Below are 23476 nucleotides of genomic sequence, written 5' to 3'. Positions count from 1 at the left end.
AAATCAACAAATGTTTATACGTGTGAATTAAGCATTTGGTGGACCCAAAACTCAGAAAATCCATGAGCTCTCCCTCCAGTGTGTAAGTTTGGATTTAAGGAAAAGAGGTGAGAATGAAGGTATCCAATATTAAAGGGAAGAGGCTTTGGAACACCCAGTAAGGGGAAGGTGGTGGTTTTAAAACTTTTCCAGGAGGGGCGATCTCACATGGGGCATATGCTATTTGATACCAGGAAAGGTGAATACCTGAGCCCCAATGTATGAGATCAAATTACCTAGACCAACTGATGAACTCCTTTGGGTAGACTTGGAGTGCCAGACCTGCCAGGGCCACAGTTGGTGGCAGGAGTTCACATTCCTCATTCAAGAGGTGGGGGAGGCAGTATGGCTTAACAGTGAGAATTCCCAAACTTGGACACATTTTTGGGTGCTGACAGTCTATGCAGAGGGGAAAAGAGAAGCAGCTTTCTTAAAGTCTGGCACAATAATGGAGTTACTCATAAAAAGATAATTTGGGGGCTGGAGAAATGGCTTAGCAGTTAAGAGGCTTGCCTGCAAAGCCAAAGGATCCCGGTTCGACTCTCCAGGACCCACGTAAGCCAGATGCACAAGGGGAAACATGCATCTGGATTTCATTTAAAGTGGCTGGAGGCCCTGGCACACCCATTCTCTCTCTCAAATAAATAAAATGTATTTTAAAAAAAGATAATTTGCCTTCCAGTGGTGGAGACATTTATAAAGAAATAATTTCACAGCCAGATATAGTGACAAACGTCTGTAATCCCTATTACTTGGGACATTTTGGCAGAATCGTAAGTTCCAAGCCAGCCTGGGCAAATTAGGAAGACCTAGTCTCAAAATACAAACAAACAACAACAACAAAACACCTTAGGATGTTGCACCAAGAGGTACAGCACTGGCCCAGCATATGCGCCTGAGCCCTGGGTCCAATTTCTAGTACACAGTTTTATTTGTATTTTTTTTTTTCTTTAGAGGGAAGCCAGGGCTTCTCGCATAGTCTACCATTGAGCTTAAACCCACTCTCTCCTGGACACTGTCTCCTGTGTCCTAGGAATGCACTCCAGTAGCTGATATTTTAACCTGTTTCTTCCTGGTACCTGTTACCTTGGCGCACGTGTGCGTGTGTGTGTGTAAAACATGGTCTCCCAATATAGCCCTGGCCAGTCTCTAAATCAAAGCCGCTCAGCACCCACTCCACGAGAGGTGTCAGTGGCTTTGCTTAAAGAGGTGATGGAATCCCCACTAAAGTCCTGCCAAGGGATGAGAGAGTTACAGCTTTTTTTGGGGAAGGGGGTCGAGGTAGGGTCTCACTCTAGCCCAGGCTGACCTGGAATTCACTATGGAGTCTCAGGGTGGCCTTGAACTCACGGCAATCCTCCTACTGCTGCCACCCCAGTGCTGGGAGTGAAGGCAGGCCCTGGCTACTCTGCCTGACAGAGCTGCTCATCTAGCTTGGACTCAGCACTGTGCTTTCTTCTCCAGGCTCCCAGGTGGCCTGAGGTGGTTTTTAGAAATCCTCCATTATCCTGTCTAAATACAGTGTATGGTTCCTTTTTTGTTCTTCTCTCCTGCCCCCCGCCCCCCCACCCGCCTCTGTCTGAGAAGTGCTGACGGCACACCGCGCTGGCCTAGCTCGGAGCTGTGCTTGCGTTGTCTCGTGTGGATCTTCTGTGGTCAATACCACGGCCAGCCGCTCTCCCTGTGAGGAAGTTGAGGCCTAGAGAGCTTTGTGCCTGCCCCATTGATACCTTCACAGAAGTCACCCAGGGTAGCACAGGGTTAAGAGAAGGCAGACCGCTGGGGCTGGAGAGATGGCTCAGCAGTTAGGAGCACTTCCTGTGCAAGCATGAGGGCCTGAGAGAGCACTTGAGGTCGATCCCCAGAGCCCACATAAACAGCTGTGTGTGATCACGCACATCTGCAAGCCTAGATGAACAGAGACCAGACAGTCGCTGGCACATGCAACACAAATGAACAAACAAAGTAAAAGTTGGCAAGCCCCAGGACCAGTGAGGGAGACTCCGGCTCTAGAGCAGGTGGCTGAGCGACGGGGCAGGACGTCTGGCGTTCCTCTCTGGCCACTGCAGGTGAGCACACCCCACTGCAGACAAGTGCCCTGCGTCCTGCATGGGCACATCATGGGCATACACCACATACAAATGCAACAAGAGCAGAAGGTTGATTACAATTTTGGGCTCAGAACACGATCATGTATCCACCCTGAGCAGCATCCATGGGTATCTGTGGCCCTAAGGTCTGCTTGGTAAGACAGGTCTGGTTGTTCAGGTCCACTACTCAGGTCAAGAGCATTTTAATGTCCTCTGACTTGACTCTTAGCCCTTTGGAAAGAAACCAAACAAGGCTTGTTGATGCTTTGTGGAGCTTGTCAGCACCCTGCTTGCTCTGGGAAACAAGTCTCTTAGAGACCACATGGTTCCAGGTAGATGTGTTTCTCACTTTTTAAAATATCTGGGGGGGGGGTGGAAGATGGGGGGGGAGAGAAGGATGCTAAGAAGGATATGTGCTGATGTCACCAGCTGATGATCTGTTGCCTCCTGGTTACTTGTTGCCTGAGGGCGCAGGACAGGTGGAGCTTGGGCCAAACCTCTAAACACATTTGGTGTTCCTGAGGGTGGGGCCTGTCTTTTAGATCTCCAGATTCGGGTTTACGTAGAGTCCTTTCTTAGGCTATCTTAAATACATACATTCAAGTGTCTTGTAGACACGAGAACCTGTCTGCACCTGTCATTCTGCCCTCTTTACAAGAGCCATTTTGGTGGTGCTTTTGCATCAGTCTGCCAGAAATGCCCAGGCTTTCAGATAAAGGGAAGGAGACAGTGACTGACTTGTTCTGCTCCTTTATTTAAGGAGGAAGGAAAAGTTAGGCAGTGGAACACAGTAGCCTGATTAATGCCATTCTGTTTTATCACACTGTTCCCCATTAGCATGTGCCAGTCCTTCTCAGGGGTAGAAAGCCAGAATGTCACTGTGACCAAAGAATCAGTTACTTTCTCTCCTTAGCAGAGAGGTGATGAAAAACATGCATGTTAGGTTTTATTTCCTATCAAAGTTGTTGCCTGGTCTTTGTTAAAAATGAACACAAGCGTTTGTAGTACAGTCTGCCAGGCCTCGTGTTTACATGTAGAAATATTACTGGTGGACAGTACTGATGCTTGAATTGTGTTCAGAATGCTTTTTATTATTGAGTCCCCCTGAAGGTCTGAGGCCCTGGGAGGGAAGCTGCTACTACATTTTGGCTAAATAGATATGTTGGGCCCATCAAATTGTTCCCTAAATACCCATGTTTATGCCCATAGATTAATGTTGCTCTCACCTTTTGATCAGAGAAGCTTGTTTTTGCAGTTGGTGGTGATTACTGGGAGACTCAAAACTTGTCACAGTGCTGAGAATAAGTGACTGCTGGTTGCTCAGTATTAAATGAGACGTCTCTCTCATACCCACCAAGGCTCAGGAAACCTTGGAGAAGTGAAAGAATGTAAGAACCACAGGACGGGGAGGGGTGACGGGGAGGGGTGCTCTGGAATCTTCCAGGCAGAAAATGGCCATTGCATTTATGACCTCGCAAGGGCTGTAGTTACAAGACCTGGGCCCACTGACATTCTGTCATGGATAGTGGAGGAGGGGAGAAAAAGACATGAAAGCCGAAGGGAGATGGGTTGGAAAGAAGAGGGGTTCAGTGGAAGGGGCATGGGGGAGAGGGACAAATGAAGATAATGGGGAAGGAATTATAATTAAAATACATTATGTTTATCTATGAAAACTGTCAATAAACTTTTTTACAAAGCTCTCCAAAATATATATATATATATCAAAGCCGCTCAGCCTGGGTCCTAAGTACCGGATTGCAGATACTGCTGTCACTCTGGCTACTGATCACGCATGCTGGACAAGTGCTCTGGCTTTTTGAAGGTGGTTGTAGGAATTACTAACGCGGCCCAGCGTGGCCTCCGCTGCCACGCCCACCGCCCGTTGCTCAGAACAGCGCTACATCACGGTTTTTATTTTGCTTGTTTTGTTTTTATGAGGTAGGGTCTCACTCTAGCTCAGGCTGACCTGAAATTCCTTATGTCGTCTCAGGTTGTCCTCGAACTCATGGTGATCCTTTTACCTACCCCTGCTTCCCAAGTGCTGGGATCAAAGGCGTGCACCAGCAAGCCCCGCCCTCTCAAAAATGTTTAGGCCTGATCCTCACGTTCTGCCGCTAAATTTGGGCCAACAGCATAGCGCCGCAAGGATCACAGAATGCCACCAGCCAGTAGGGAGCCCCTTATGAAGCGAGGAAGTCTTTTAGTGAGGCATTCGCACCAACGACCAGTGACACTTCACGCACTGTGCGCAGGGCTTCCGGGACACGTGACCTGCGCGGCGCCCCGCCCCATCTGCTCGGGGTAGCGCGATGAGCCTCGCTTCCAATGGCTGGCAGAACTCCGAGTGACGGGCAGTTTCTGCAAGCTCAGCCGCTCCGGCAGGTCATGTGACGATGACGTCAGCGCGCCGCCTCCCAATGGAAAAGAGGAGCCGCCTTCCCAGACCGGGACCTGCTCGCAGTCCACGAATGACAGCCAGGCGAGGACCGGGTTAACCTATCACGAGCGCGGCTCCGAACGGGGCGAGGCGGGTCACCGGCTGGGCGGGGGAGCAGGGCGCGCAGGCGCCTTGGACACCCGGTAGCGGCGGTGGCGGCGGCTCGGGAGGCGGTGACGGCGGCGGCGGCGGCGGCCTCGGCGAAGGGACCTGAATCGCTGACCCAAGCGGGAGGTGGCGGCGGCCATGGCGGCCGATGGAGAGCGTTCTCCTCTCCTGTCCGAGCCCATCGACAGTGGCGCTGGCGGCAACGGTTTAGTAGGGCCGGGCGGTAGTGGGGCTGGGCCCGGGGGAGGCCTGACCCCCTCCGCACCACCGTATGGAGCGGGTAAACATGCCCCGCCCCAGGGTAAGCCGTGGCGGGGTGCAGGTGTCCCCGGGGTACGCGGAGAAGCGGTGAGGGGGCGGGGCCCAGGGCGGAGGCGGGGCCCGGGCTCCCAGTGCAGGACTGTTGCACCTGTCATCGGGCGAGGCTTCCTTCTCTTGGCCCTCACGACGGGAGCCTGTGAACGAGGTAGGGTCTGGGGAAGCTGATCCGAGCGCCCAGTAGAAGAAGCCGGTAGAGCTTAGTCACAAGGGTATAAGACCCCAGAGTTCCCTACCTCCGTGGAGCATCAGTTGGGAATATCTGCAAGTGATCCTTTTTATCTGCTTCCTCTTCAGCATTTCCTCCGTTCCCTGAGGGGCATCCAGCAGTGTTGCCTGGGGATGACCCGCCCCCCTACTCACCCCTGACTAGCCCGGAGAGTGGAAGTCCCCCCATGATTCCCTGCCGAGTCTGTCAATCTCTGATCAATGTGGAAGGCAAGATGCATCAGCACGTAGTCAAATGTGGTGTCTGCAATGAAGCCACTGTGAGTTACACCTATCTACAAAATAGGCCCTATTTCATGCTTCCTCTTTCTGACCCTAGACCCTGTCCAAGAGCTTTACTTGAAACCCAGTTTCAGTTCCAGGAACCAAACTGCCATTTTCTCCCAGCCATTCATCAAAGCTAATGCCCAGCATTCTTCTCCCTTCTAACCTAGATCCTGAGTGTAGTTCTCATTAACAGAGAGGAGTTTTTTGTTGTTGTTGTTGTTGATTATTGTTGTTGTTAGTTTTGAGCTAACTGTCTCCCAGGCTATTCTGGAACGATACATTTGTGCCTCAGACTCCTGAGTGCAGGCATGAATCACCATGCCTAGCTACATTTGCATATCTCCTCTCTTTACTCCTTTCTGGGTAGTACTTTGTAATCTCTTCTAAAAGTGATCTTGGAGAAAAATGGAAGGGATTAGGATTACAGGTTTCTTGCTGATGTATTCCATGCTCTCTAGCCAATCAAGAATGCACCCCCAGGGAAGAAATATGTTCGATGCCCCTGTAACTGTCTCCTTATCTGCAAAGTGACTTCCCAGCGGATTGCCTGCCCAAGGCCCTACTGGTAAGAGGCATGTAGGGAAGGCCGCATGTAGACAAAATTGAGAAGCCAAAAAGGGATGAAATTGGGCATGGTGGTGTTCCTCTGTAATTCCAGTATTTAGGAGGTAGAGGTAAGGAGGATGGGGAGCTAAAGGCCAAGTCCCAGCTACATAATGAGTTCAAGCATAGCATGTGCTGTGAGAGACCCTGTCTCAGAAGACAACAACAAAAAAACTGAATAATTTTTTAAAATATTTTATTTATTTGAGAGAGAGGTACAGAAATAGGCAGGTAGAGAGAGAAAGAGAGAATGGATGTGCCCAGGCCTCCAGCCACTGCAAACAAACTCCAGATGTGTGCGTCCCCTGTGCATCTGGCTTATGTGGGTCCTGGGGAGTCAAACCTGCATCCTTTGGCTTTGCAGGCAAGCACCTTAACCACTAAGCCATCTCTCCAGCCCCAAAACTGAATGCTTATAGAAAAATAAAATGGGTCTGGAGAGATGGCTTAGCGGATAAGTGCTTGCCTGTGAAGCCCCAGTTGGAGGCTCGATTCCTCAGGACCCACGTTAGCCAAATGCACAAGGGGGCGCATGCATCTGGACTTCGTTTGCAGTGTCTGGAGGCCCTGGCGTGCCCATTCTCTCTCTCTCTCTTTCCCATCCTATCTCCTTTTTTCTCTCTCTGTTGCTCTCAAATAAATAAATAAAAATAAAAAAATTAAAAATAAAGTGAGAAATCTTGGTATTTAGACAATAGAGAGCCTTCGGGGCTGGATGAATTATCTTGAGAAAAGGGGAAACTGGAGACCTGAAGTTAAGTAGTGTTTACCTCAGAGATTCTGTGGAGATTCCTAAAATTAAGAACATTGGGGGGTGTTGGTTTGTGGCAGTTTTTGAGAGAGGGTCTCATGTAGTCCATGGTGTTTTGGAACTTGCTGTGTAACTGAGGGTGAACTGAGAATTCCTGATTCTCCTGCCTTGGTGGTATTACAGATGTGCCATGATTCCTGACAAGAATTACGAACTTTTTAAAAATAAGTCTTTTTCTTTTGTATAGCAAAAGAATCATCAACCTGGGACCTGTGCACCCAGGACCTCTGAGTCCAGAACCACAGCCAATGGGTGTCAGGGTCATCTGTGGACATTGCAAAAATAGTTTTCTGGTAAGGAGAGATATTGGAAACCCTGGAAGGGTGTGGGGGCTAGAAATCTTAATGAATCCTGAAAATGTGTGTCCTGTAGGGACACATTTCTCCCCCTCCCTGAAAGTTCTCATTGAGGAGGACCTTTTTTGTACAGTTCCTTTTCTTTCTTCATAGTGGACAGAATTCACAGACCGGACTTTGGCACGCTGTCCTCACTGCAGGAAAGTGTAAGTGATTAGGGACTGCACTGGTGATTGGATTATATGTAGAATAAAAACAGTAGGGTTATTCCAAGTGTCAATATCTGTTTGGGTCCCTACAGGTCATCTATTGGACGCAGATATCCTCGGAAGAGATGTATCTGCTGTTTTCTGCTTGGTTTACTCTTGGCAATAACTGCCACTGGCCTTGCTGTGAGTAACTTTGATGAATTTCCTTTCATTCCTCAGCCTCATTACAAGCTAACACTTGGAAAATTGGTACCCTGAAAAATGATCGAAGAGTGGGTCTAAGTAGTGTAGTATGTGTGTTTACAGCCCAAAAGCAGAGGCAGGAGGTAAGGAGTTCTAGACCAGCCTAGGTTATAGTAAGACCTTGTTGGGGAAAAAAAAAAAAAAAAAAAAAAACGGCATGGTGATGCACACCTTTAATCCCAGCACAGAGATAGGATCGCCATGAGTTCAAGGCGACCCTGAGACTACAGAGTGAATTCCTGGTCAGCCTGAGCTAGAGTGAGACAGACCTACCTCAAAAAAAAAAAAAAAAAGAAAAGAAAAAAGACATGGTGATATATGCTTTAATTCCAGCACTGGGAGGCAGAAGTAGAAGGATCACTGAGTTTGAGGCAAGCCTGGGATTACAAAGTGAGTGCCAGTTTAGAACAGACTAGAGGGAGACCCTATCTCAAAAAAGGGGGGGAAGGGTATGGGGCTGGGAGTATACTCAATTCATAGAGTACTCTCCTAGCACACTCAAATTCTTGGGTACTTACACTGGGTGTGGGGGCACATTACTACAGTCCCAACATCAGGAGGTGGGAGTAGGAGGGCCAGAAACCCAAGAACATCCTTGAGTTCTTTTAAAAAAAACTTTCTTTGAAAAAAACTTTGTAATCTGTGTGTGTGTGTGTGTGTGTGTGTGTGTGTGTGTGTGTGTGTGTGTGTGTGTCAAGTTCTCTTGCCACTTTGTGCATCTGGCTTTATGTGGTTACTGAAGAATCAGCTGTATGACTTTGCAACCAAGTGCCTGTAACCACTTAGGCATCTCTCTAGCCTGATCTTTGACTACTTAATAGGTTAGAAGCCAGCCTGGGCTACATGAAACACTGCCTCAAGGCCCTGGGTTTACTCCCCAGCACCATGTACACCTGGTGTATTGGCACACATCTATAATCCTAGCACTTGGGAGTTGGAAGCAGGAGGATTAGAAGTACAGGGTCATCCTCAGTATGATAGACCCTCAGTACAGAATTGGGCAGATACAGACCTATGCATATATCATCACTTAATTACAACAGAGATGCAGTGCTATTCAGGACATTGGAGTCTTTTCAATAAATGGTACCAGAATAAGTACATATCCACAAGGGGGGAAAAGTAAATCTTGGGGTGAGGAGGGAAGGTATTTTAGGGTATAAAATTGAAGGTGACTGGTGAACAGTTCTGAAAGTAAAATCAGCTGCCCTTTTTGGATGTCAGGACCATGAAGTAGCTTGAATTGAGTTGCTGTTAGGAATCCTGGTTCACTTGCCAGTCTTAAGATAGTAACAGAGATCTGGGCAAGGAAGAGCACTTCATTGCCTAAGGAAGGGCGCTAAACCACCTATCTAGAAAAGTTCCCAAAAGTGTTTACAGTGTAGAGAGAACAAGGATTGAAGTTGTGGGCTTTTTGTTTTCGTTTTTCCGAAGTAGGGTCTCACTCTTGCTCAGGCTGTCCTGGAATTTACTATGTAGTCTCAGGGTGGCCTCAAACTCTTGGCGATCCTCCTACCTCTGCCTCCCAAGTACTGAGATTAAAGGCATGTGCTACTACACCCCGTAAAAACTAAAGTTTTAAGTCCTGTAATCACTTCTGAGGCTTCTAGACAGTAGAGAGACATCAAAAGTAACTTCATCTTTTCTTTCTTTATCTGTCAGTTTGGTACCTGGAAGTATGCACGACGATATGGAGGTATCTATGCAGCCTGGGCATTTGTCATTCTGTTGGCTGTGTTGTGTTTGGGCCGGGCCCTGTATTGGGCCTGTATGAAGGTCAGCCACCCTGTCCAGAACTACTCCTGAGCCCCTGGATCCAGACTGTGCCTAGCCCCTCCCTGGTGGCCACCATGACACTAAAAAGGGAGCTGGGGTAAAAGTCTCCTTAGGCTTCAACAGCAAAGCCAAGCAACTGCCTTCCTTTTCCCTGGGAAGTAGGAAGGAACCAGCCCTTCACCTAGGGTGAAGGTAGTTATGACCACTGCTGGCTGGCTGCTTTCCTGCAAGGGTTGCTATGTTTAGGGTGAAGTAGGTAAAACATCACCTCTAAACATGGTTCCCCAAGATGGTTCTAGCCTTGTCCTGATATGCTCCTGGAGAACCATTTCTGTCCCTTACACATTCCAGGGCAGGGTGGGGATGGGTAACCCTAGGGACAGGGGTCCTCCTCCCCCTGTGCACCATTAGGACCTTGCTGCTGCTATTGCACTTCATCAGGGGCTGACTCTGGCCTCAGTACCCTTAGTCTCCTCTCCCCACATTCCGAGCCCTGTGGGTAGAGTCAGTCGCTGCTCTGTACAGAACTATAGTACTGATGTATATATAACTATTTAATGTGGGGTATGTTCCCCTAGTGCTATATGTCCCTTCATTCCTTCTTCCAACCTTCCTTACCTCCAGTTGCAGTACTAAACTGGGCTGGGTAGGGTTGCTGTGTCTTGAGGGAGGTTAGGGAACTCATCTTGTGCTTGTAAATAAATAGTCACTACTATAACCTTTTTCAGTGGTGGTGTGTGAAAGGATGGAGACAACAAAGCTGAACTATGACCTTTTATTTTTACTTTGATATTCAAAGAAAGTCATCAGTTTTGCCTAAGTTTTACAAAGAGGGTAAAGAGTATAAAACAGAAGCCTTGAACTAAAGGAAATCTGGTTGAAGATTTTGTATTTTTATAGGAGAGGAACAGTTTGGATCTCTCTAGAAAGCTATTCAAAGATTTAGTGGTGTGTAGGGGGCGTTCCTAGTCTCAGTAATTCAGGGTGTCACAGTGCTAAGTACAGAGTGATAGGACAGTGATCACTGCCAAGAGCCTTGGAACGAATCTTGCTGTCACACAATGCAGGTAAGAGAGAATGGGATAGCAAAAAGTAATCAAGGCGCCAACCAACATTTTTAGACCGAGCATTCATCATGTAAGTCCAAAACGTATATGCATAGGCAGTATTGGGGTAGAGGTGCCTAAAGCTGTCAGCCAGTGGCACATCCTGCAGCAGTTCCCCAAAGCCTTGACGCTCCTGGGCAGTGAAACCAGCATTCTTTTTGTTCCCTTTGGGGTTACGAAGGTCAATTTCTTCGTGAGCCACATTGAGGTCCCCACATAGCACAAGGGGTTTGTGAGCCGCCAAACCCTTCAGAAACTTGCGAAAGGCCTCATCCCAGCGTTGGCGGTACTCCAGTCTTACCAGACCCCGGCCTGCATTAGGTACATAGGCTGTTACCAGCACAAACGAATCAAATTCAGCCACAATCACTCGGCCTTCTTGATCATGCTCTTCCTCACCTACAGAAATGGTTAAAACAGCATTAAAAAAATACAAAGCACAGAACACAGGAATAAAACACTGAGGGCATGAGTTGAGAATTAACTGAGAAGAATTCAGACATTAAGAACCAACAGGGTCTTACCAATGCCATAAGAAACTTTGAGTGGGCACTGCCGGGAAAGTAGTCCCACACCACTGTATCCTTCCTTGTCTGAAGGAGCTGACCAGTACTGATGAGAGAGGCCAGTCAGTTCTTGAAGTTCTGCTGGGAGTTTGTTCTCTGAACATTTGGTCTCTTGGAGGCAGAATATATCAGGGGCTTCTTCCTTTACCCACTGAAGGAAAAGGTGGAAGTTACCAATTCGTCAGATAACTTTAAGATCTTATAAGCTAAACACTGTGCACATGACAGCACTTGTGCACAAGGTCAATTATAAGTCCTATGATTCACAAGGGAGGCAAATGATCTCACATGACGTTCTGAGGACTATAGGCAGCAGGTAGCCAGCTCAGATTTGAGTAATTAACTGAGATAGAGAATATGTATGCGAAAACAAGAAGTCAATAGAAAAGAGGTTTCTGCAACATTCTGGGGTTAGGGAGAAAAGGGCATGCAGGCAGACAACTGCAACGGAATGAAAGCAATAGACATTTCGGCAAGATTGCGGGTTTGGTGGCACACGCCTTTAATCCCAGCACTTAGGAGGCAGAGGTAGGAGGCTCGCCATGAGTTCCAAGCCACCCTGAAAAAACGTGAATTCCAGATCAGCCTGGGCCAGAGTGAGACCTCGAAAAACCAAAACAAACGAACAAAGCTACAGACAAAAGAAAACATCTTAGGGTCTGAAATGGGGCAAGGTGACAATTCTGAAGCTCACTCACTATCAAGTACTAGCCAGGCGTGGTGGCGCACGCCTTTAATCCCAGCACTTGGGAGGCAGAGGTAGGAGGATTGCCATGAGTTCGAGGCCACCCTGAGACTTCATAGTGAATTCCAGGTCAGCCTGGGCTACAGTGAGACCCTACCTCAAAAGACAAAAAAAAAAACAACAAAAAAAAACCATCTTCTGCACTCCCCGAATTCTACTCACATCTAGACCTTTCTTCTTAATCCAGGCTCGAAGCCCATCCACATTCCAGGAACAGATTTTGAGTGTGGCAGATTTGCCACTAGGTGAAGTTTTCTGGTCTGGTGGGTCCTCATACAAGACTGGGCCCTCGCCGGCTGCCTCTTTTTCGTTTTTCTTTGCTCCTGCCCTACTCTTCTTGGCTTCTGGCTCTATAAGATGAGTAGCCAACAGTGGGAAAAGGTTTGAAACCTTGGCCGAGAATTAGCTGTGGATCCACGGAGAATCTCTCCTGTTCCAAACTTGTCAGGATGGTAACTAGGTCCGTGTTTACCACCCGCCCCGCCCACAGTGCCCAAAGGCTTGTGCCTAGGAGCTCATTCCACTCTTACGGGTTTTGGGCTCTCCTCCATCTTCGGCCACCGCTCCCCTTTTCCCACGCTTTGGCATGCCTGTCACGAAAACTCTTCGCACCGGGACCACGCGGCCCAACGAAGCAAGATGCTTCCGCGCTGCCTGCGTACGCAAAGCAATCATGAAGTTCAGGGAGCGGGAGACTGCCGGTCCCACGCGCCCTGCCGCCTTACATTCCACGCTCTACGTTCCGTGGGCCAGAAACCCTGCAGCTCCCCCTCCCCCGCTATATGACTTCGGAGCGTCTGGACCCCGGAAAGGAAGGAAAGACCTGCACCCGTGCATGCCAGGACCTCAGTGCCGGCATCGCCGCAATCTCACCTGACCTGTGGGAATCACGACCCAGTTCCTCCTCACCGCCAGACAAAGAATGGAGCTCGCCACCTTGTCCCCACGTGGGTAGCTGCGGTGGTCACGTGACCCGAGGTCGCCCTCACGTGCCGAGGGATGCGGGTGATTGGTTGGCGTGGCTACCACGTGACGGACAAGCGCCCTCCTTTCGTACCTCTTTGGGTCCCTGAAGGTCCCCACGCTCCGAGCTCGGGCTGTTCGTGGCTGTGCCGGTGTCACCACTTGCCCTGCGACCCTAGCCGAAGAGCCCAGTGCGGGGAACGAGGGAAGAGGCCGGGAAAAGGCTGAGCCCGTGAGGCGCGCAGGCCGGCCGGAGCCTCCGGCAGTGGGGAAGGCGGCGGCGGGGCGCGGGGCCCCCTTCCAGCGCCGCTCGGGACCCGGGCCGGCGAGGACTTGCTCGGCTCTGCGGCTGCCTGGGCCCGGCGTGCTCAGCCTCGCTCCACTATGCCCGCCGTACTGGGCTTTGAAGGCAGCGCGAACAAGATTGGCGTCGGAGTGGTGAGGGATGGCGAGGTCCTGGCCAACCCGCGGCGCACCTACGTCACGCCCCCGGGCACCGGTGAGTGAGTGCGGCCAGCTTGCCTGCGCTGCGCCGCGCTGCTTTCTGGTCTCCACTTGGGGAAGAAGGGCTTGGACGCGTGCACTCGGTTTACAGCTTTGTTTTTTGCATCCACCCTCGAGCTCTTCATCACCTCCTCCTGCTTCCCTTGCGTTGGGGTTGCAGCCTTGCTCAACCTCGCCTGACCTCCCCTCGACATTTTTGAAATGTGTTTGGACCGTCAGGGTTAAAAGGATGATGATTAGCAGAAGGGCCACAGGCACTCGGACCTGGATCCGTTGGTGTTTTATTGAACTCCTTTAAAGTGCTAAAGCATTCTTAAGTAGGTGTTATGGAGGTGTCCTGTAGTTGGGCATAACGTGTTTTAACACTTCAGCATGATAAATAATATCCTAACGATAGACTGAAGATATTTTAATTTTTATTTATTTGCAAAGATATCGAGTGCGTCGGGGCCTCTAGCCACTGTAGACGAACTCCAGACCCATGTACCACTTTGTGCATCTGGCTTTATGTGGGTACAGGGGAATCAAATCCGGTTCTTCAGGCATTACAGACTTAACCATCTTTCCAGCCCTGAAAATATTTTAAAATACTTTTTATATTTTATTTGAGAGGAAGAAAGATGCAGATAGAATGGGCATGCCAGGGCCTCCAGCCACTGCAAACGAACTCCAGATGCATGTGCCACCTTGTGCATCTGGCTTATGTGAGTTTAAGCAAATGGAACCTGGGTCCTTAGGCTTCGCAGGTAAGCGTCTTAACTGCGAAGCCATCTCTCCAGCCCCTGAAAATATTTTAGAATGACTAAAAAGAAGTGAATAGAAGTATTTCTAGCTTAGTAGTCAGAAGTGACTGGCTTTTCGTTCAGCAACTGAGACCTTGAAAGAGAATTGTTTAAATCACCCGTCATTTGATTTGCTGCTGAAGAGAATATACATAGAGTGCCTGTAGAAGCTTTGTGATAGTGACAGTGTTCTTTATGGTCCATATGAAAGAGCCAGCTGTGAGGAATAATCCAAGAGGAACAGGGGATTCTTGGTATTAATGTTTATCTCCCAGGCTGTGGACCCATACTGTCCAGCATTTATGTGAGAGCTGAGGATTCAACCTCTAATCCTTATGTTTACACTGCGAGCCTTTTACCCACTGAGCCATCTCCCCAACTCTCATACTATAATTATGTGTTCAGTACAACAATGTTAAACTATATATGGGATTTTTTTAGTTCATAGGGAAAATCACCCAAAACTGTGGTATATAGCTCTTGAATTGAGTCTTTTTTTGATTTATTTTTGTCTTTAAAAAAATTATTTTTTAAAAATATTTTATTTTTATTTATTTATTTGACAGAGAAAGAGGGAGGGAGGAAGGGAAGGAGAGAGAGAGAGACAGAGAGAATGGGCACGCTAGGGCCTCCAGCCACTGCAAATGAACTTCAGATGCATGTGCCCCCTTGTGCATCTGGCTAACGTGGGTCCTGGGGAATCGAACCTGGGTCCTTTGGCTTTGCAGGCAAACACCTTAACCCCTAAGCCATCCCTAAAAAAAGTATTTATTTGAAAACAGAGAGAATGGACTCACTAGAGCCGTCAGCTGCTGCAAATGAACTACACATGCATGTACCATTGTGCATCTGGATTTAATATGGGTACTGAGGAATCAAACCCTGGTTGTTACACTTTGTAGGCAAGCACATTAACTGCTGAGCCCTCTCTTCAACCTTGAATTGAATATGTAGGAGTTGGATGTGAACAAGGGCATTTCTGAAATCTAAATAGCCCTGTAGAGATTAGAAAGAAAGCTGAGTGTGATGTAATCTCAGTACTTGGGAGGCTGAGGCAGAAAGATGGTGAGTTTAAGGCCAAATGGGGTTACATTGCCTTGTCTCAAAAATAGAACAGGGAGAGTGAAGAAGTAAAAGAAAGAGAGGAGGGTGGAAGGGAGAAAGACAAAGGAAAGCCTAGGAGTTTGGAAAACAGATGTCTGAAAATCTTTTGCTACATTACTAAAACCTCAGTCTTTTTTTTTTAAAAAAAAACAAACTGCTATTTACCTTTGATGTGATCTGTATGCATCTCCTAGGATTTCTTCCAGCCGATACTGCCAGGCACCACCGAGCTGTTATCCTAGACCTACTGCAAGAAGCACTAACGGAAGCTGGAGTAACCTCCCAGGATGTTGACTGCATTGCTTATACCAAAGGTATGGCAGGAAGGGCTGTATTAAAATAGTGTCCATTTGGTCTCTCCCACCACCACTCCGCTGTGCACTCCCAGATCTTCTACTTCCTTTAGCTGTTCTAATCTCTAGGATTCTAACTTCCATTTGTGCCCTCCTAGGTCCTGGCATGGGAGCCCCATTGGCTTCTGTAGCTGTTGTTGCTCGGACTGTGGCCCAGCTGTGGAATAAGCCATTGCTAGGTGTGAACCATTGTATAGGCCATATTGAAATGGGCCGCCTTATCACTGGAGCCACTAGCCCAACTGTGTTGTATGTCAGTGGAGGAAATACTCAGGTACTTAAGAGTATTTTTTTTCTCTAACAGCTTCATTTTTGAGGCATTTTCCAGCAACTTCTTGTTCTTTGTGAGTTGTAGGAGCTGCAGGGGCCAAAGGTGGGTGCATGTGGACCTATGATATTTTAGAAAAATGTGTAACAGAGTTTATAAAGTTGTAGATTTTGGCAGGAGAATTAGAATGTTAGTTTTATACATCTGATGATAAAGGTTAGGAATTTCCAATTTTAAAAAGGAAAGAAAATGGATTGAAGCCTTCAAAATAATGTCATTTTTTTCTTTTTTAAAAAATTATTTATTTATTTATTTATTTATATATTTGTAAATAGAGGCAGAGAAAAGACACACACACAGAGAATGAATATACCACTACAAAGGAACTCCAGAAATGTGCACCACTTTGTGCATATGACTTTATGGGGGTACTAGGGAACTGAACCTGGGTTGTTAGGTTTTGCAGGTCAAGGCCTTAACCACTGAGCCATCTCTCCAGCCCCCACCTTTTCTTTTTTGAAAGTTCCATTATTTTACAAGTTTTCAAAATAATTCATCAGGGGCTGGAGAGATGGTTTAGTGGTTAAATGATTGCCTGTGAAGCCCAAGGATCCCAGTTCGATTCCCCAGGACCCCCATTAGCCAGATGCACAAGGGGGTGCATGTGCCTGGAGTTTGTTTGCAGTGGCTGGAGGCCCTGGTGTGCCCATATTCTCATTCTCTCCCTCCCCCTCTCTCTCTCTCTCTCTCTCTCTCTCTTTTTTCCCCCCTCTTTCTCCCTCTGTCACACTCAAATAGATAAATGAAAATAAAAATAAATAAAAAATCTTCAGACTTAGGTGTAGTGATATACATCTGTAATCCCAGCACTACCGAAGTAAGAGGATTACCATGAGTTTAAGGCCAGCCTGAGCTGTAGAGTAAGACCCTGTCTCAAAATGCCAATAAAAGGAAGAAGAAGATGTACTCTCTTGTAATTGGAAATGAAGAAAGGACCATCTGTCTAGCCCTGTGAGATCTTGAAGTCCTTCAACTGGACCTTGTTTCCCAGCACCTGCACTTGTGGAATAACCTAGAAGACTCTTCCTTGTCTCTGTGGACAAGTTTGTTTCTTAGTAGTACACACAAATAAGCCTGCCTCGGGGATATATCAGAAACATATGAGCTAGAAAAATGTATTTGAAATGACTGACCGTTTTCATCTGCCATGATATGTAGATTAGGATCTACCCGGGGAATCCTCAGAGTATATAGGCTTCTTCTCAAACCAAAACTCAAAAAATACTTCTGGGCTGGAGAAATGGCTTAGCAGCCAAGGTGCTTGCCTGTAAAACCTAAGGACCCAGGTTCAAATCCCCAGTACCCCTGTAAAGCCAGATTCACAAGGTGGCACATGTGTCTGGAGTTCATTTGCAGTGGCTAGAGGCCCTGGTGCACCCATTCTCTATCCCCCCCCAACAAATAATTAAATAAATAATTTGCTTGCTTGTTTTTGTTTTTCAGGATAGGGTCTTGCTCTAGCCCAGGCTGACCTGGAATTCACTACGTAGCCTCAGGAGGGTAGCCTCAAGCTCATGGCAAGGGAATCCTATCTCTGCCTCCCAAGTGCTGGGACTAAAGGCATACTCCACCACACCCATCTCCCCCCCTTTTTTTTTTTAAGTCGGAGTCTCATATATGATGCTCTCAAACTTGTGCTTTCTCCTGCCTTCTCCGGAACAGCTGAGATTACAAACTGTACAATTTCTTTCATATACGTGCATGGGCCCAGGGTCTTTTGCCACTGCAAACAAACACAAGATGCATGTGCCACTTTGTGCATCTGGTTTTATGTGAGTACTGGGAATTGAACCCTGGACTGACAGGCTTTGAAAGCAAGTGCCTTTAACCACTGAGCCATCTCCCCAGTCCAAACCTGCACCATTTCTTTCTTTTTTTTTTTTTTTTTTTTTTTTTTGCTGTTAGAGGCAGGGTCTCATTCTAACCCATGCTGACTTGGAATTCACTTTGTAGCCTCAGGCTGGCCTTAAACTCACAGAGATCCTCCTACCTCAGCCTCCTAGTGCTGGGAGTAAAGGCAGGTGCCCCCCCCCCCACACACACACAGCTGCTTTTTGCTTTTTTTCTTTTTAATATTTTGCTTACTTATTTGAAAGAGAAGAAACAGAGAGAGAGAGAAAGAACAGGCACACACGCCAGGGCCTTCAGCCTGAGCTCCAGATACATCCTCCACCTTGTACATCTGGCTTATGTGGGTCCTGGGGAATCAAACCTGGGTCCTTTGACTTTGCAGGCAAATGCCTTAATGGCTAAGCCATCTCTTCAGCCCTGCTTTTTGCTTTTGAGGAAAGGTCTCACTGTGGTAGTCCAAGCTTGCCCTGTATTTGCAGTCTTCCTGCCTTCTCCTGAGTGCTGGGACTACAGGCCTATACAACCATGTTTGCTTCCCTTTTTTTCTGCTTTTTATTGGAAAGTCTACATAGGTTACTGCACCCAGCTGCCTTTGCTTTTGGGTTTTTTGCTTGTTTGTTGTTTGTTTTAGGTTCTACTAAAATAAGGAATGCATCACGAATGTGTGTCATTCTTGAAAGGAGCTTTGTTAAACTCCTCTGCATCATTCAGTTTTCATGTATGTGCTGGCAATGTGAGCACTGCTTGTCCCTGCAAATGAACTCCACATGCACGTGCTACTTTGTGCATCTGGCTTAATGTGTTAAGGGGGAATTGAACCCAGGCCATCGGGCTTTGCAAGCAAACACCTTTAAATGACGAACCATTTCTCCAGCCCCTTGGTTTTATTTATTTATTTACAAGCAGAGAGAGGGAATGAGAAAGAGAATGGGCATGCCAGGGCCTCCGGCTGCTACAAACAAACTCCAGATGCATGTGCCACTTTTGTGCATCTGCCTTTATGTGGGTGCTGGGGAATTGAACGTAGCTTGGTGGCTTGTTAGGCTATGAAAACAAGTACCTTAACCACTGAGCCAGCTCTCCAGCCCCCTGGTTTCATTGTTTTGAGTGAAGGTCTTGCTATACAATCTGGGCTGGTCCCAGGTTGACTTCCAGCCTGTGGCGGTCCTCCTGCTTCAGCCTCACCAGTTTTTAATTTGTGTGAGCCACAACGTCCAGCTTCCCCCCCCCCTTTTTTTTTCTTACTGGAATGTCTAGTACCTGCATTTATGTTATTTATATTGTATTGCTTTCTTCCCCAAAGCCACATACTCCTCTTTATAATGTGAGGTTTCATGGACATCTTCATCCTCAGGTGATAGCCTACTCGGAACATCGGTACCGCATCTTTGGGGAAACCATTGATATTGCTGTTGGTAATTGTCTGGATCGTTTTGCTCGAGTGCTCAAGGTAGGCCCTTGAGACAGCAAAGGAACAGAAGATGTGCAAAGGAACAGAAGATGTGGGTGAATTTCTGGGAAGCCATAGAAATGAAAGGGGGAAGTAGTAATATGTCTTTGGCTTCCTGCATACTTAAATTTATTCTCTGCCATTTTTTAAGTGTCAGCACAAGATGCATGTGTATGTATCTACTATTTGTGCAAATGTGAACACAATTCTATAAAAATGTCTTTTTATACAAAATGGCCTGGATATCCATGACCTCACAGTGCCTGACACTACCTACACAAGACCATCATAATAGGAGGAAAAAATCATGACATCAAAATAAAAGAGAGACTGATTGAGATGGGGAGGGGATATGATGGAGAACAGAGTTTCAAAGGGGAAGTGAGGGGAGGGAGGGTATTACCATGGGATGCTTTTTATAATCATGGAAGTTGTTAATAATAAAAATTTGAAAAGAAAAAAGTGTCTTTTTAAATATTGTATGGTTTTGTCTTTTTGAGGTAAGGTCTCCTTTTAGCCCAGGCTGACCTGGAATTCACTACATAGTCCAATGATCCTCCTCCTCTGTCTCCTAAGTGCTAGGATTAAAGTCATGTGCCACCATACCTGGTTAAAAGTTTTTTGTGTTTTTTTTTTTTAACCTTAAGTATTTTATGTATTTATTTGAGATAGAAGGCAGGAGGGAGGGAGAGAAAAGAAGCAGCAAATAAAGAATAGGCACACCTCTAGCTACTGCAAACAAACTCCAGACACTTGTACCACCTTGTGCATCTGGCTTATGTGGTTACTGGGGAATTGAACCTGGATCCTTAGGCTTGACAGGCAAACACCTTAGCCACTAAGCCATTTCTCCAGCCCCTTAGTTTTTATTTATTTATTTTGGTTTTTCGAGGTAGGGTTTCACTCTAGCCCAGGCTGACTTGGAATTCCCTATATAGTCTCAGGCTGGCCTCAAACTCACAACGATCCTCCAACCTCTGCCTCCTGAGTGCTGGGATTAAAGGTGTGCATCACCACACCTGGTTAAAAATTTTATTTATTTAATTGAAAGAGAGAAAATGGGCATACCAGGACCTCTAGCCACTGCAAATGAACTCCAGATGCATGTGCCACCTTGTGCATCTGGCTTTATGTAGGTCCTGGGGGATTGAACCTGGGTCCTTTTACTGCGCAGGCAAGTGCCTTAACCACAAAGGTATCTTTCCAGCTCAAAAAATGTCTTGATTACTTTTTTTCGCCTTATGTGGGGAGGCATCATAGAATAATTACCATATATATGTACAAGAATGTATTTCTATATTTTGCATTATGTTTAGTTCCATGATTGTCTGTACTTTCTTCTTCTGTTAGATTTCCAATGACCCAAGTCCAGGCTACAACATTGAGCAGATGGCAAAGCGGTAAGAGGACATAAAGTTGAAGAAAGCTTTGGGGGCTTCAGAGGCTGTACAACAGCTGACTATAGGTTTAGTGCCTTTACTTATTTCTCCATAGAGGTACGAAACTCATTGAGCTCCCATATACTGTAAAGGGGATGGATGTTTCATTCTCAGGGATTCTTTCTTTCATTGAGGTGAGTGTGAATGGTAAGGAGACAAGAAAGAAACACTTTTGTGCTTTTTTTAAACAATATATTGCTTTACTCACCCTTATACTTCCTGTGCATAGCATTCACCTATATCAGATGCTCAATATATTAATTTAGCAAACACTTGCTATATATTTTCTGTGTGCCAGGCATTGTTCTAGATAATATGGAACAAATAGAAATCTTTCCCTACATGGAGCTCAGTTTCTAATACAGTGAAAACAGATAAACAGAAAGAAAGGCGAGCCTGATAGAGTAGTGTAACATACCTGAAATCTCAGCACTTGGTAGGTAGATGCAGGAGGATCAAGAGTTGGAGGCCAGCCTGAGCTACATGAGACAATCCCCCCCCCAAAAAAAAAGTGAAGGAGGTCCGGCTTGGGAGCACATGCCTTGAATACTAGAACTCAAGAGGCAGAAGTAGAAGAATCACTGTGAGTTTGAGGCCAGCCTGGAACTACATAGGAATTCCAGGTCAGCCTGGGCTACAATGAGACCTTACTTGGGAAAAAAAGGGAAAGAGAAGAATCTTTTATTTTGAAGCAAGGGCCCAGGTTAGCTTGAACTTACTGCCATCCTCCTACCTCAGTGTCCTGAGCCCTGAGATTATAGATGTGAGCTATCACTTGCAGCTTAACAATTGAATGGTAAAGAATGCTGCCTTTAAGCTGGGCATGGTGGCGCACGCCTTTAATCCCAGCACTCGGGAGGCAGAGGTAGGAGGATTGCCATGAGTTCAAGGCCACCCTGAGACTCCATAGTGAATTCCAGGTCAGTCTGGGCCAGAGTGAGACCCTACCTCAAAAAACCAAAAAAAAAAAGAAGAAGAAGAAGAATGCTGCCTTCCTTGTAGCTGGGTGACAGTGAAGGGCAGTGGTGTGTGATATGGGATGTGCTGATAACTTGAGTTGTGATGAAGTAAGTAATCTCTGTAGGGTAAGCCATTTTTGCTTTCCTCCCGTATTCAAAGCACTGTTCATGTTTGGTGTGTTTCTCTTGTCATCATAGGACATGGCCCAGCGAATGCTGGCCACGGGTGACTGTACTCCTGAGGATCTTTGTTTCTCTTTGCAGGTAATGAAGGGAAAGGCTGGTGTGGAAGGTTGAGGCTGGAGGAGTTGGTTTGGTTTGGTTTGGTTTGTTGAGGTATGGTCTCACTTTAGCTCAGGCTAACCTGGATTTCACTATGTAGTCTCAAGGTGACCTTGAACTCACAGTGATTCTCCTAACTCTGCCTCCCAAGTGCTGAGATTAAAGGTGTGTGCCGCCACATCTGGAGGAGCTTTATATAGTGTGATAAGATGGGATGCTCCTCTGATGTTTCCACTGTGTGTGTCTTCTACAGGAAACCGTGTTTGCAATGCTGGTGGAGATCACAGAACGAGCCATGGCGCATTGTGGTTCCCAGGAGGCCCTCATTGTGGGAGGAGTGGGTTGTATGTATCATTGAACAATGTTCCTTTTTCCTTGCCTTGACATTGTGCAACTTCCTTTGGATACTCTAAATAGTCAAAAGTTTTAGAGGAATTAAGTTTCATCTCTTGTCCTATGCTTCCCAAACTTGCCTCCTAGTCCCCTACTAACATGTCCTCAGTTTACAACTAATTGATGGACAGATGGCCAAAACTAAGCTCCCTCTGTTCTTTATGTCCTTGCAGGTAACATGAGGCTGCAAGAGATGATGGGGACTATGTGCCAGGAACGTGGAGCCCAGCTTTATGCAACAGACGAGAGGTAAAGTTCCTCACTTTCTTGGTTTCTTGTCTTCCCATTATTATGAATTTTTTTTCTGTCCTTAGATCACAAGTTTCATTCTCATTCTGTGTGTGTGTGTCCCCACCCCTTTTGGGTTTTCACTGTAGGGTCTCACTCTAGTCCAGGCTGACTTGGAATTCACTATATAGTCTCAGGGTGGCCTCAAACTCATGGCGATCCTCCTACCTCTGTCTTCCAAGTGCAGATAAAATGGATGTGCCAGGGCCTTCAAGCCACTGCAAACAAGCTGCAGATGCTTGTGCCACTTTGTGCATCTGGCTTACATGGGTCCTTTGGCTTTGAAGGCAAGTGCTTTAACCACTAAGCCATCTCTCCATGCCTCATTATCTCTTTTCTTTCCCAGGTTCTGTATTGACAATGGAGCCATGATAGCCCAAGCTGGCTGGGAGATGTTTCAGGCTGGACACAGGACTCCCCTCAGTGAATCTGGGATTACCCAGAGGTGAGTGATTCACTCCTGGGAGAGGACAGATAGGAGTAGGAGATGGGCCAGTAACCAGCAGGTAAGAATGTTTGAGAACAGAGGGTAGAGAATAGGACATGCTAAGAGCTGGGCGTGATATACACTTACAGTCCCTTGGGAGGCTAAGGCAGGAGAATCTTGAGTCCAGCTTGAGCTTTATAGCAAGATGTTATCTCAGAGGGAAAAAAGGAGAGAACAATGCTAAAGGATGATCCTCCTCCAAATTTTTCTTATTTTTCCACAGGTATCGGACAGATGAAGTAGAAGTCACATGGAGGGACTAGCAAGATCAGCAGGATTGCAGCAGTTCCCTAAGTGGAACTTAAAGGACCTGTGCCTTATTCTCCTTATGTGGAGATTTGGCAGTGCATGGAACCCTCTTTCTCCTGCCAAGTCTGTGGATTCTACATAAGGTTTGAGGTCCCTGTGGAACCTCAGGATAATGCAGCAATAAATATTTTTGATTTTTGTA

At 46.8% G+C, this 23476-nt stretch overlaps 3 protein-coding genes across 6 annotated transcripts; 2 read left to right on the top strand and 1 right to left on the bottom strand.

The window, feature by feature from the left end:
• Positions 1–4759: 4759 nt before the first annotated feature.
• Positions 4760–10143, top strand: Pip4p1 (phosphatidylinositol-4,5-bisphosphate 4-phosphatase 1). Of its 2 annotated transcripts, none has more exons than XM_004670165.3 (7): positions 4760–4954; positions 5290–5480; positions 5946–6052; positions 7089–7194; positions 7351–7403; positions 7499–7589; positions 9312–10143. In XM_004670165.3, exons 1-7 carry the CDS (start codon positions 4813–4815, stop codon positions 9453–9455), a joined length of 834 nt encoding a protein of 277 aa, XP_004670222.2. In that variant the 5' UTR covers positions 4760–4812; the 3' UTR covers positions 9456–10143. The 2 variants fall into 2 exon arrangements, with proteins under 2 accessions (XP_004670222.2, XP_004670221.2); XM_004670164.3 differs by having other exon boundaries at positions 4761–4975.
• Positions 10144–10186: 43 nt separating this feature from the next.
• Positions 10187–12951, bottom strand: Apex1 (apurinic/apyrimidinic endodeoxyribonuclease 1). 2 transcript variants are annotated; one of them, XM_045156161.1, is made up of 5 exons: positions 12721–12951; positions 12373–12496; positions 12005–12192; positions 11056–11248; positions 10187–10930 (listed from the first exon to the last, which is right to left on the bottom strand). In XM_045156161.1, the coding sequence occupies exons 2-5, from the start codon at positions 12428–12430 to the stop codon at positions 10413–10415; spliced, it is 957 nt and encodes a 318-aa protein (XP_045012096.1). In that variant the 5' UTR covers positions 12431–12496; positions 12721–12951; the 3' UTR covers positions 10187–10412. The 2 variants fall into 2 exon arrangements, with proteins under 2 accessions (XP_045012096.1, XP_004670220.1); XM_004670163.2 differs by having other exon boundaries at positions 12716–12946.
• Positions 12902–23476, top strand: LOC101611539 (O-sialoglycoprotein endopeptidase). 2 transcript variants are annotated; one of them, XM_004670162.3, is made up of 11 exons: positions 12907–13304; positions 15390–15509; positions 15647–15822; positions 19082–19177; positions 20528–20577; positions 20672–20750; positions 21774–21839; positions 22111–22201; positions 22424–22499; positions 22885–22983; positions 23249–23476. In XM_004670162.3, exons 1-11 carry the CDS (start codon positions 13190–13192, stop codon positions 23286–23288), a joined length of 1008 nt encoding a protein of 335 aa, XP_004670219.1. In that variant the 5' UTR covers positions 12907–13189; the 3' UTR covers positions 23289–23476. The 2 variants fall into 2 exon arrangements, with proteins under 2 accessions (XP_045012095.1, XP_004670219.1); XM_045156160.1 differs by lacking the exon at positions 21774–21839 and having other exon boundaries at positions 12902–13304.

Source organism: Jaculus jaculus, chromosome 8 (genome assembly GCF_020740685.1).
Source record: "Jaculus jaculus isolate mJacJac1 chromosome 8, mJacJac1.mat.Y.cur, whole genome shotgun sequence".
NCBI classification, from domain to species: domain Eukaryota; kingdom Metazoa; phylum Chordata; class Mammalia; order Rodentia; family Dipodidae; genus Jaculus; species Jaculus jaculus.
Note: the sequence above shows the minus strand (reverse complement) of the source record. Positions and strands in the feature narration are given on the sequence as shown.